The sequence below is a fragment of the Gigantopelta aegis genome, chromosome 4 (genome assembly GCF_016097555.1).
Source record: "Gigantopelta aegis isolate Gae_Host chromosome 4, Gae_host_genome, whole genome shotgun sequence".
In the NCBI taxonomy this organism is placed as follows: Eukaryota; Metazoa; Mollusca; class Gastropoda; order Neomphalida; family Peltospiridae; genus Gigantopelta; species Gigantopelta aegis.
The window spans coordinates 27896818-27910660 of NC_054702.1; the positions used below are offsets into that span (position 1 = coordinate 27896818).

The 13843-nt window shown below is 37.7% G+C and overlaps 1 protein-coding gene across 2 annotated transcripts in view; it reads left to right on the forward strand.

The window, feature by feature from the left end:
- Window positions 1-318: 318 nt before the first annotated feature.
- The window catches only part of LOC121370301 (bifunctional glutamate/proline--tRNA ligase-like), a 62109-nt gene continuing 48584 nt past the window's right edge, over window positions 319-13843 (forward strand). For both annotated transcript variants that reach the window (XM_041495440.1, XM_041495441.1), the window contains exons 1-4: window positions 319-452; window positions 10856-10943; window positions 12753-12852; window positions 13671-13827. In XM_041495440.1, coding sequence (XP_041351374.1) covers window positions 410-452; window positions 10856-10943; window positions 12753-12852; window positions 13671-13827 — 388 coding nt within the window. In that variant the 5' untranslated portion in view covers window positions 319-409. The remainder of the gene's footprint in view (window positions 453-10855; window positions 10944-12752; window positions 12853-13670; window positions 13828-13843) is intronic.

Sequence of the window (13843 nt, forward strand, 5' to 3'; positions counted from 1 at the left end):
CGTGTTTTCGCTATACAATTATTTATGACGGCAGAGAGCGATCATAACTGTCCAAATGTCCGTCTAGCTCTCTTACCGTCAGAGTAGGCCTACTCGGGCTAGGACTATCCCAAGTCTAGTATCTGGCATGGCCAGTGACTTGGCTTGGGACAGGCACATGGATCAACTTGTCAAAAGGATATCCCAATGTGATATAAATTAAAAGAGTTGTGTGTGTGTGTGTGTGGGGGGGGGGGGGGGGGGGTACCTGCGCCACGTCAAAAATCGTGCACATGGAATATTTCCTCTTCTTTTTTTTTTGGTACGGTTCTGTATGAATAGTAACTGTCGATAACGAATCTCCTCGCACGTTGTCTTTCCTATTTCCGGTTTCATTACTTTCTAATGTGCTGTCATTTTATCACGAATCATGTCGTTGAAAGTTGAAATCAGCAAGGAAAAACCAGCTGTTGGTAAGAGTCGCTTACACGGCTAAGATGACGGTGATGTGTTGGGGTGCATCATCAAATACCCTCAGTAACCCTGGTGTAGGAAGCGGGGAGGGGGGTGGAAGTAGATCAAGGAGGCATGTGCCCCCTTTTCAGATATTTTGCTTAATATTTGCTTTATAGCAGTGTAAAAGTGTGTAAATATAAAAGTGTGCCCCCCCCCCCCACACACACACACACACACACTTCTTGGCACCTTCCTACGCCACTGAAATAACTCGGGGAGGTGGCGTGATCTGGCTCAATCGAGCGCACATCTGGGTTTTTAAAAAATAAATTTTTTGAAGTTTGGTTGTGGGATCGAATCCCTTCAGTTCATCAAGATCAACCTTGACTGCAAGTCGAAGTGCTTCGACTTGCAGTCAACGTTGATCTTGATGAACTACCCTTCAGTGGATGCATTCTTCGATTCTTCAACAAATGCACCACGGCTGGTATCAAAGGCAGTGGTATGTGCTGTCCTGCCTTTGGGAAAGCATAGTGGGGGGGAAATATAGGGGATATTTTAATTTTGTAACATCAATTGTATGTTTTTAAATATAGTTTATGTCCTAAACTGCGTTATGCTTCCAACTCCGTTCACTTTGTTTTCTCGTGCACTGTTCGCACAATTAATATCTGATTTGTTGTTGTCTGCTTGTCGTTCATTTGTGAGGTTTTTCTTCACAGTTCTAGAACATTTTCATCAACAAGTTGTTTTTGTTGATTCCTTAAAATTACCGATATCAGGTCAGCATGATTTGTAGAAATTGACTTAAAATGGAGGAAGATAACTTAACATTCGGTGTGTGTGACATGACCCACATGTGCCATTTAATCAAATGTATGATTTTTAAGCCCCCTGATGTTAGAATTGTTTTCAATTATTATATTCAATCGGTAAAAGGTATGCTGCATTTTAGTGCCTCTACTGTAGTGAATAGTATTCATAATCCATTCATAACAATTGTAAATAATTTTGAGTGTAAAATTTCTGTTAATTAAGAATCAGTTCATTAAAAAAATTATATTTTACAAACTATTACTATTAGTATTTACCCCCCAACCCCCCACAAAATCAGCAGTGTCGCATCGCAAAATGTCATACGAATATTGTGGTATGAGTTAAATACATGTAAACATGGTCTTGATAATATAATAGTCTTAGCTCGTGAATAAATCGGAATACCTTGGAGTTGCGATCAAGTTCCGAATTCCTCACTCGGAGGACCGGCCTCGGTGGCGTCGTGGTTAGGCCATCGGTCTACAGGCTGGTAGGTACTGGGTTCGGATCCCAGTCGAGGCATGGGATTTTTAATCCAGATACCGACTCCAAACCCTGAGTGAGTGCTCAGTGGGTAGGTGTAAACCACTTGCACTGACCAGTGATCCATAACTGGTTCAACAAAGGCCATGGTTTGTGCTATCCTGCCTGTGGGAAGTGCAAATAAAAGATCCCTTGGTGCCTGTCGTAAGAGTAGCCTATGTGGCGACATCGGGTTTCCTCTAAAAACAGTGTCAGAATGACCATATGTTTGACGTCCAATAGCCGATGATAAGATAAAAAAATCAATGTGCTCTAGAGGCGTCATTAAATAAAACAAACTACTTTTTTTTTCCTCACTCGGAATAATTTATTTGATTGACACATTATATTCGATACCATTCGTATTTAAAAAAGGGGAAAAAAGTTTATTGTTTTGTTGTTCAAGTTCAAAACAAAGTAGTTGCCTGTTTACCACAAATATGAAAGTCTGTTTTCATTTGATTTTTGTGAATTACTGATTACATCATTGGTAATGTGATAAAATGAAAACCTGTCAGATGGGTTAATCTAAGAATAAAAATGTATTAATTAACTTTTATTATTTTATTATTTATGTGTAACTGATATTTAAATATATCTCTGCAGTGAATTTTATGAAATATGTCACTTAAAAATAATTTTGTATGACAAAACAAAAATATGATTGATCAACAAACCTATGAAAAGGCGGGATAATCCCAGTCACGAGGTTTCATTTTGATTTTCTATTAGAACAAGTCTGGAAATAAAAGGCAGTGTTCAAGATTAACGGTATCCCGATATCCCGGGGATACCAGAATTTAATTTTGGATACCAGACTTCAAGAACCCAGTATCCCACCGGGATAACATATAATACTAAATTCTTTGGTGGAATACCAGATTTTGAAATGTTAGTATCCAACTGGGATACTGGCCAAAAATGTTAATCTCGAACACTGAAAAGGCCCGTTCCATATCAGTAAAATTTAAAATATGGCTTGTCTCCCCACCATAGAGGTTGTGTCCATCTTCCACTCCAGATATCGTTCCTACGAGCCTAAATGAGTGTTAGTCATGGACATTGCTCGGTACAAATTTAAGAGTAAGTATTTCTGAAGCAGTTTGATGCAGTACGTTTTAAAATGCATATTTAAAGTATTTTTTACCATATCATGCAGATGCTTATACTTGAACTGTTACTAAAACTCCTTCATGTTTTCCCGGGAAAAGAGTTTCCCCATGTCTATTAATAGACCCTAAGAAGCCCTGTGCATTGCGAATGGCTCAATGACTAACATCCTTTAACAGGAATGTTGATTCACTGCATCATATAAACTTGTACGTACTAGTATGTAACAGTACATTATTAATAAAGGATAGCAGTAACATTATTTTAACATTTGGTTACAGGCACATTTTCATTTATGACCAAACAATTATTTCTAGGCCTTTTGCTGAGAGTGAAAGTTAAAAACCAGTGACGTGTTCTGAAGGGAATGTGCTCAAAAACAATATAACTGTTTTTCGTTGATCCTAAACAAAAACACAAAAAAATTTGACTTTTTTTTTTCATGCTGAAACTATCTCGACTGTAAAACATTCTACAATTTGTTACAGTCAACTGAGTCACGAAATTACATGCAATCTGAAGTGGAGTAACAACCGAATTGGTTTAAAAAGAAAAGCCCAGGGCTTTAACTTTTCCTTCTGCATCCACCTCCTGCCCTACATAGATGGACAAGTGGAAATATTGGTAGACAAGTAGACTTTGTGGTATACTTGTCCGGTGGACAAGTGATTTTTTTTTTCTTATTTGTATCACTGGTAAATAAAAGGAAATAGTGCGATGTTTCTAACTGTGTTCAGGCGCATGCGTTTACATAAATCCATTGTATTTGTAGTAAACAAAAATGAAACACCCTCCAGTAAACAGGAACGAGTGCAGTGTTTCCAACTGTGTTGAGGCGCATGCATTTGCAAAAGTTATAGTACTGCGCATGTGCGGTTCGTCATTTTCCAGTTTTAAAGGAATGCTAAAGCAAGGGGTATGCATATTCAACGATACATAATGCACATTATTGCTTAATATAAACAAGTATAATCATATGATTAATTAATGAAACAGTTAAATGTGACGGCTATTATATATAATGGGCGCAGCCATTTTGTACCATCTCAGTGAATACGCCCTCTGGCGAGCTGATGGTTACGTAATACCTAACGTGTCACGTCAGGAATTAGTCTTCGAACTGAAGAAACAAAACGCACCTGATTTTTGCGGATGCATCGCAATGTTCTGTAATAATATCAATCCCAGTAACACAGCAACGTGTATATGTGGTTTATTTTTCAATACAAAATAAACCACCATTGTCAAAGTCTTGAAATAACTGTATTATATTTTGTATATAAATTAACCCACGTACTGAAATAATAGTCGGAGTGTTTTCTTGGTTAATTGGTCTTTTTTTTTTACCGTGGCCTTTACCTGTGGTTCTTGATTGGCAGGTGTATATTTAGACGGTCCCCAGACACTGTGTCTAGACAAACTAAAAAGACGTGCCTCTTTTATTAAGATCACAGGGTATTGTGTGATAACTTCAAATCGTAATGGACTTTACCAGCCGTTTTGCTTTATTACTGTAAGTAATTCTGTAAAATCCTTGATTAAGTAGACTTTCCCATCTAATATCACAAAACTGACCAATTACGTAGTCCCAAAGAAAAGAAAATTATCACTTGGGTATCGTGAGTGGTCGTTTTTGCTCGCACGTATCCTACCAATAGTCCTAATAATATGCATTTTTTCTTTGGATTTTTAAAAAGAAAAAATACTACAACTCCATTTTGTTATATTGATGCAAACTGAAATATATTTAATTAAATAGTTTATCACACTATTAAGTCATTTATGTTGTTTTTAAAGTCAGGTTGATGAAAGCGAAGCGCCTTGTCGTAAATTAGAGCGTTTGTTTACACTGTGCATAATAGAGAAGTTGGACTAATTAAATAGTTTATCACACTATTAAGTCATTTATGTTGTTTTTAAGTTCAGGTTGATGAAAGCGAAGCGCCTTGTCGTAAATTAGAGCATTTGTTTACACTGTGCATAATAGAGAAGTTGGACCTGAGCTGACGTCACTTCGCCCCAAGCTTTACCACCGGACGTCACAAAAATGAAACAAAATGGCTGCCCCCAGTTAGCAGGAATAATCATGTTTTTTTATTAATTCTAAAGTTATGCGTTTTTCATTTGTTAAAGTGTCAAGTATGTGTTGGTGGTCCGGGTATGCATATTTCCAACACATAAGGCTCTTGTTGGAGTTTAGTCTACCTTTAAGGCCACTATATGAAAAAAATATGTTTCTGAAATATGTACAGTTTAAAAAACAAAACAAAAAAACAAACAAACAATTAGTACTTAACCACAGAAGTTAGTCCATGTAGTCTATATTAGTCAGTATGCACATATAAAGTTTAAAAATAAGTAGAACTCCAACTTCAAAGTCTAAATTTAACAGTAACATGTACAGTCTGTAACATTGGTTGCCACGTGTCTACTCTTCAGTGCAGTGAGGGCACAGAAGAGCTTCTTCCCTTCTAATGACTCGTACCTGGGTGCAGTATGTCAAGCACACCCAGTGGAGACAACTTATCACACTGGGCCCACTTCGTAAAGATTGAAGAGACACAGTTTCTTACAGCATCAGGTGTAAGTTTATTGCAAACACAACACGTTTCTTTGTCCCGTAATTCGGGGCAAGATGTAGCCCAATGGTAAAGCGCCCGCTTGATATGCGGTCAGTCTGGGATCGATCCCCATTGGTGGGCCTATTGGGCTATTTCTCGTTCCAGCTGGTGCACCACGACTGACATATTACCTGTCTGTGGGATGGTGCATATAAAAGATCCCTTGCTGCTAATTGAAAAGAGTAGTCCATGAAGTGGCGACAGCTGGTTTCCTCTCTCAATATCTGTGTGGTCCTTAACCATATGTCTGACACCATATAACCATAAATAAAATGTGTTGAGTGCGTCGTTAAATAAAACATTTCCTTCCTTCCTTCTTCGTCCTGTAATTCATAATCACTGTCACTGTTGCTGCCTGTACGATTAAGACTACTGTTGACAGTTGACAGTCCAGGTTGGGAGGATGATGAGTGTGTCTTTGCTAATTTGTTTTTTTGGATTTCAAACTGACTTCATCTGTACCCGATGTTTTTCTTTTCTGTAACGGCGAAAGATCTCTGTGTTACTCCATCCGTTTTCAGATAAAGTGCCATCTGCACCAGGAGTACAACCGTGTAACAAGTCATCATGCCATCTTTTTCCAGCAAACACCTATTAAGAAGTTAACCTGATTGGATATAAATATAAAGTTAACTGAAAAAGAAAAAAAACCCAGTTAGAATAAGTATGCATTTATTTACATTTCCTTTATTAGTTCTCTACAGATCCAACCGGAGGGGACTATTATAACTATAGGCTTCACCTCTGTCCGTCCGTCCCACATATAGATCCAACCGGAGGGGACTATTATAACTATAGGCTTCACCTCTGTCCGTCCGTCCCACATATAGATCCAACCGGAGGGGACTATTATAACTATAGGTTTCACCTCTGTCCGTCCGTCCCACATATAGATCCAACCGGAGGGGACTATTATAACTATAGGCTTCACCTCTGTCCGTCCGTCCCACATATAGATCCAACCGGAGGGGACTATTATAACTATAGGCTTCACCTCTGTCCGTCCGTCCCACATATAGATCCAACCGGAGGGGACTATTATAACTATAGGCTTCACCTCTGTCCGTCCGTCCCACATATAGTCCTCTACAGATCCAACCGGAGGGGACTATTATAACTATAGGCTTCACCTCTGTCCGTCCGTCCCACATATAGATCCAACCGGAGGGGACTATTATAACTATAGGCTTCACCTCTGTCCGTCCGTCCCACATATAGATCCAACCGGAGGGGACTATTATAACTATAGGCTTCACCTCTGTCCGTCCGTCCCACATATAGATCCAACCGGAGGGGACTATTATAACTATAGGCTTCACCTCTGTCCGTCCGTCCCACATATAGATCCAACCGGAGGGGACTATTATAACTATAGGCTTCACCTCTGTCCGTCCGTCCCACATATAGATCCAACCGGAGGGGACTATTATAACTATAGGCTTCACCTCTGTCCGTCCGTCCCACATATAGATCCAACCGGAGGGGACTATTATAACTATAGGCTTCACCTCTGTCCGTCCGTCCCACATATAGATCCAACCGGAGGGGACTATTATAACTATAGGCTTCACCTCTGTCCGTCCGTCCCACATATAGTTTTCTGGATGTTTTATTCATAATGCTGTGAGATATTGAGCTGAAATTTTGTGTATAGCTTTATCATGTTTTGTTACAGATCAGTATTTACTTTCATGGTGATTTACCAATTTGTTTTTACAAAGTTATGTCCTTTGAACTTAGTACTGTAAATGACTTTATTTTCGCGTGGCATTTATTTTCGCAATTTTTGCATTTTAATTAAATTCGTGAAAATTAATTCAATACAAAAATTAGAGTGACACCCCCCTCCCGACCGAATAACATTAATCAATAAAATAAACAAACAAATCAAATTGATTTTTATATGTATTATCTCCCACATACTGTAAAGATCCGATGGAGGTAAACACATACAACGACTAAATACATATTCTTCATTGGCATATTCAAATTGTGGATTTAAACTATGCGGGCCAGGGATTGTTAATGTTTTTAATAATACAGTTCAGTTTATTTTCGTTCAGTCACAAAGGCAAGCAAGTTTAAATCCCGTACAAATTAACTGTCTTTTATCTCTCATTATATCATGTGCTCGAATGAGCCACTGTGCGTGAAGAGATTTGATTGTATTTAAACGTAAATCAACTTGCACTTTATCAACACATGCTTCTGATCCGTGATCTTCCTGTTGTTCCATCTGGGTCATGATTTCACTGGCAAACAGTCTTGGAAACACTTTTTCAGTTCCAACTTATAATTTTTGTTAAATGTTAAGTCCAGTGGCTATAGTTGGTCAGTACAAGCAGCGGGAATGAAAACCACTTGAATGTGATTTTCTTAAGTTAGTTTTTCAAGCATAGTTTTACACTGATGTGCTTTATAAACGTCGAAAATGGCAACACATCGTTGATCTTCTGTCAAGTTGAGGTCTGCTCTCATTTTTTGCATGTACGATATGATGATTTCATCGCAGAATTCAAGTATGGAATCTGGATTGCTCCAGTGGGACTTGGCATGTGTAATGTTCCAATTTTTTGGAAAATTGACATGTGGATGGCATTTGTTGGTCTTACCACCGTAGATCACTTGCGGTGGGAGCAGATCTCCAGCCATCAAAACTGCCAAAAGTGCTGTAATCTGGCGCTTGTCATCCTTTCCACTAATTGTCACCTGTTTAGCACCTTTCTCTTCAAACATCCAATCTCCCCCAGGCACAAGATTCACTCCTGTTTGATTCCAGTTGATGATCAATTCATCAGGAATGTTATTTTCACGCTTTGCCTTGTGAACACGCTCATTGAATTCAGATTTTAAAGTTTTAAAATCACCGGGTACCATTTTCACTTCCTTCGTGCCTTTTCTTTTGACGTAACCCATCCTTAACAAAAATGATTTTGACCAGGTTGTAATCTCGATTGATCCACCAAACTCGCTCAACTTGGATTGTTCATTTTTTTTCACAATGCCAGTTGCAGCGGTCACAGTAGCTGTGTTTATAACTCCTCCATGACGTTGCACATTTCTCACCCAGTTTTTCACAATTTGGGTAAAGTTTTTAATGGACTGCTATCTCTGGTGATTTAATCACTTTTAAGTATGACGCCTTTAAACTTCTTACAGTGCTTTCACTGAGAGTTTTCCACAAGTTAAGTCGTAAATTTATGGGCTGCTTTTGTTGCACCATTTTCAACTGCATAACGGGCAATCTTGGCCCGAGTTTTTTCATCATGCTGACTAGGGCTCGAACTTAACGCCGGCAATTCCTGTTGTGAGCGTCACCGATCACATTTTTGTGCTGCCGGAGAAAAATTACTGCCGTCGATAAAGCTCACCAACGGCAAAATGTCTAAACGTGTATGAACATTATCTGCAAGTATTTAACACGGGCGTTTTGTTAGTACCACGTGATGGAACTATATTTAGTCATGCACGTACCCTGTGTTGTTGTATAATATACGTTCTCACTGCATTTTGCCTCCTCGCTTTCGTGTTATGCTGCCCCCTTTTCACGTTTGGCAGCCCCATTTATTTTTCTGTGCCCCTCTTTATTTTTCGGCATCCTGTTATAATTTACAGCACCCAGCTCTGCTATATCAACATGCACCCTTTTTTTCACACTGAAAAACATCGATGAGTATGCACGCTGGACATGAAAGGAAACAAGCGCCGTTGTGTACGAAAGCTCAATTGACGAAAAACTTCAGTAGGTTCCGGAAGTTAGCATTGTTTTTTAACAGGCTATGTTATGTCCCATACCAGTATCTATTTGTATGTTTGATACACACAATATCTGTTTACGTTATATTATATTATAGCAATGAAAACATTTAATTTTTATCATTTCGGCAATCTCCGACTGAAAAAACCAACTTATTTGGCACCAAATTTGTCATGTGATCAGAACGGTCATTCTGTCTTTTGTGTTCACTTACTCGTGTCTGATATTTTAACCTCAATTGCAGATTTAATTGGTCATAATTGGTCGCAACTTCATGTCAGAAACACCATCTTCCGTTAAATGTTAGCTTATGTTAGTAATCCAGTTTAAAAAAAATTACCCTAGGCATACTCAAAGTTGCTGTCAGTGGGCTCTTTCACCGACAGCAATTTTTTTTTTTTATTACTTTTATTTTAATTACTGTGATTGATAAATTCTTAAGTTCGAACCCTGTTGACTGTATTTGCCACATTTACATTTTCTGGGGTTCACCTTCACTGCCTCCTCAGTTACATTGTTCGCAGTTTCAAATGACACTGCCTGTTGAGCAGACAGACATTCCATGGGCTTTGGTAAGCCCTAGTACTAGTATACAAACATTTGTTTTTTTAATTTTTATTTTTGCAATGCCTCAAAATATTGAGCTGAAATTTGGTGTGTAACTTTATCATGTTCTGTTACAGATCAGGTTTAACTTCCATGGCAATTTAATAATTTTCACAGTCATAACCCTTGAACTTAGGATATATGAAAATTTGTTTTCCAAACTTTTTTTCAGTGCAAGAAGATATTGAGATGAAATTTTGTATATAGCTTTATCATGTTTCACTTTCATGGAGAGTTACCCATTTTTCACAGAATTATTTCCCTTGAATTTAGGAGATGCAAAAATTTGTTGGTCCTGCCTAGTAGGGAACATGTATTGCTTTAGCAGTACATTCTTAGAATGCTTGTTTATTCATGTTAAAATATGACCTGTTTCAAAGTCAAAATGACCTGACTTTTAGGACGAAGCAACCCGGGGGCAAAACAAGTCTTGTAAACTGGTAGCAAGGGTAAAGCGACCCTATACCTTTATATCCACTTGTTTACTCAACTTGTAATCTTGACACTTGAAAGACATTACATTTGTTCTATTCATATTCAAAAAATGTTGATCTGCTAACATTGGTTGTTGAGGAATTTTTTTTTTAATTTGCTTTAGAAATATTTAAAAGATTTTTTTATAAATTACTAGATACGCTTATGTTTTGTTAAGAAATGCACGTCTTTTGATCAAACGCTGTTCAAACAGTTTAGTTTTTGGTTATGGTAAGTTCTGGCTGTAAGCTGCAACACCAACATTTTACCCACTGAAATGGGTGACATTGTTAAACTGGCGATAATTTATGCAACAAACTACATGTAGTACAGGTAAATCATTTTATGATATAATGCTCAAGGCAGAATTGCAGCTTTTAACACCCAAGGTTTATAACCTAATTTTCTTGAGTGTCAGGCTGACCCCAATCTCTCCCAAACCATAGACCAACAACAATTATGACTCGCTCTTATTTTTATATATCATGTTAAATCCTCACTCTTCTTTTTATAGGTGCCTTGTTAACAACAGAATATCTCAAATCCAAGGAGAAAGATGTTTCATGGCATTTTGGGGCAAGCAATAGTCTTGTTATTAGCCAGTAAGTTCTTATTTTGTATTACATGTCAAGCTTTTTGCCAGAAAATAAGTTGGTTATGTAATAAAAACAAAACAGAGCGTGATTGTCTCTTCTATGTGGTTGTGATTTTGAACTCTTTTGAAATTGAAAATTGTCTTTCATGTACTTTGAGGGCGGGACTTAGGATCGATCCCCATCAGTGGACACGTTGGGCTATTTCTCGTTCCAACCAGTGCTCCATAACTGGTGTAGCAAAGGCTGTGGTATGTACTATCTTGTCTGTGAGAGGTGCATATAAAAGATCCCTTGCTGCTAATCGAAAAAAGTAGCCCATAAAGTGGCGACAGTGGGATTCCTCTCTTAATATCTGTGTGGTCCTTAACCATATGTCTGACGCCATATAACCATAAATAAAATGTGTTGGGTGCGTCGTTAAATAAAACATTTCCTTCCTTCATGTACTTTGCCACAATTTAAACTGTATTTCTCTTATTATAAACTTTCTAAAAAAAAAAAATATATATCCATTAATTACCAAGCTTTTAGGGGATGTAATTTTACCCTTCGTACCCTCTAGCAAAAAACCCTGCATGTACTTTAAATGACAAACATTTTCATGCTTTTAAAATAGTAGTAGTATTAATCAGGCATTGAATTTGTGGATTTTTTTTTTTTTTCAGGATTCCACAAGAATCATAAACATGATTTAATACTTACTTACTTACTTAATCCCTTTCGTGTTAAGAAGCACAAGGCTGTAACCAGAGATTGCCACTGTTGCCTGTCTTTTGCAAGCTTCTCCAGCAGCCCCCAGCTCAGACTGCCCTCTCGGATTTCCTTCTCTACTGTCCTCCTCCATCTTTCTTTCGGTCTTCTTCGTTTCCTTTTTCCAGGAGGGGTCCATCGGAGTGCCACTCTTAAACATGATTTAAGATACAGATATTTTGAAATTCTGTCTCAATGTTTCATTTCTGACCTAAAATCTAGTATTAGAGGAAACACGGAATCCTGCTGAATTTGAAATCTGTTAAATTAATGTAAAATTAGTATAAGAGAATTGTCTAGAAGCTATATGCAGTTTTGTAACTTTCAGTTATTAAATATTACAGGACAGAATTTAGCTCTGTCAGTTGAGTGCTCACTTTAGGTACTTGCGTCGCAAGATCGAACCACCTTGGTGGATCCATTCAGCTGATTGGGTTTTTTTCTCATTCCAACCAGTGTACCACAACTGCACAAAGGCCTTGATATGTGCTTTCCTGTCTGTGGGAAAGTGCACATAAAAGATTCCTTGCTGCATTAGTAAACATGTAGCGGGTTTCAGAATGACCAAATGTTTCACATGCAATGGCCGATGATTAATTAATCAATGTGCTCCAGTGGTGTCATTAAACAAAAGAAACTTCTATTTAAACATTACAGTAATACAACTTCAGTCCTATTTTACTACATGTCCATGAGCCATTCAATGTTAACTGATGCACCCTCACATATGACATGTTTCAAAGTTGGTTGACATTTAAAAAACCCCCACCTAAAAACAACTTTTACATGCGAAAAGAATGAATCTGGGTTTAGCTTCATATCTTAAACGTTTTAGAGTTCTGGCTATCCAAAGTTTCATTCCATGCTCCTTTTTTAAATGTATACAAAAAGTAACAATTTTTAATAAAGCTTTTTTCGTGAATTTGTTACAAAGTATTCAGTATCAATTATTTGTATATGACAGTAATGTTACTGTGAGTATATTTACATGTATATAAAAACATGTAAATGTAGATTTTAAAAATACATGTAACAGTTTCTTACCAATGATGTTTATTTTTCAAGAGATGTCATTTTCACCTTGGGACCTTCAATCTGCCGATATTTATCCAGAGCCAATTCTGATGTTGGATTGCAGGGCACTAGTATTCTTGAGAAAACCGAGGTAAATAGTTCTGTCCTTCAATTGATTAAAAAACCTACAAAATCGTAGATTTTTATACCCTTCCGCCCGATGATAAAGACCTGCCTCCATTTTTCTTTATTGGTCAAATCGTTTTTTAAATTATCCTTTAATTAATGATTTCGGTGATCAGTATTTACAATATCCAGAAAATATTTTGAAAATAATAATAATAATAATAATAATTCTAACCCCCCACCCCCACCCCACCCCCCATTTTCCACCCTTTTTGATGCAGTTTTGTTTAATAATTTCATTGTCTAAATGAGTACTTTATGCATAAAATATTTTAAAAGTACATAATTTGGTTTTGGGGGGGGGGGGGGGGGGGGGGGATTGAAATACATAAGTGATAATGCAGCCGGAACTAATTTCCCATGATTAGATATAAAAACAATTGTTATTTCACACAACAAAGTAATTTCTACACAGAGACACTATAGAGTGCTCCACTGAGGTACTTTTGATTTTAAGGTTGAACCCTTTTGGTGGCCTCATTCTCTGATTGGCTTTTTCCCCATCCCATCCAGTGTCCCAAGACTGGTATATCATGGGCCGTGGTATCTGCTGTCCTGTCTGTGAGAAAGCGGATATAAAAGATCCCTTGCTACTAATAAAACAATATAGTGGGTTTCCTCTCTTTAAGACGAAATGTTACAATTATCAAATGTTTGACAACCAATAGCCAATGATTAATAACTGCTTCAAATTTTTACTTTTTTATTTTGTCATATGTAATCGATACTGTGTCACTGGCCGTCTGTTCTTAATTCTGCTTCTTCTGTTTTTTCTCTTTGTAGGTTGATCATTGGATTAGTTTTGCCAGTGGTCAGTTGTCCTGTAAATCTGAATTTACAGAAGCTGTGCAATATCTGGACACTGTGCTGGCTCCAGTCACTTACCTTGTGGGACATGGCCTGACACTGGCAGACTTTGCTGTGTGGGAAGCACTTCATGGTATTAGATCTGTTGT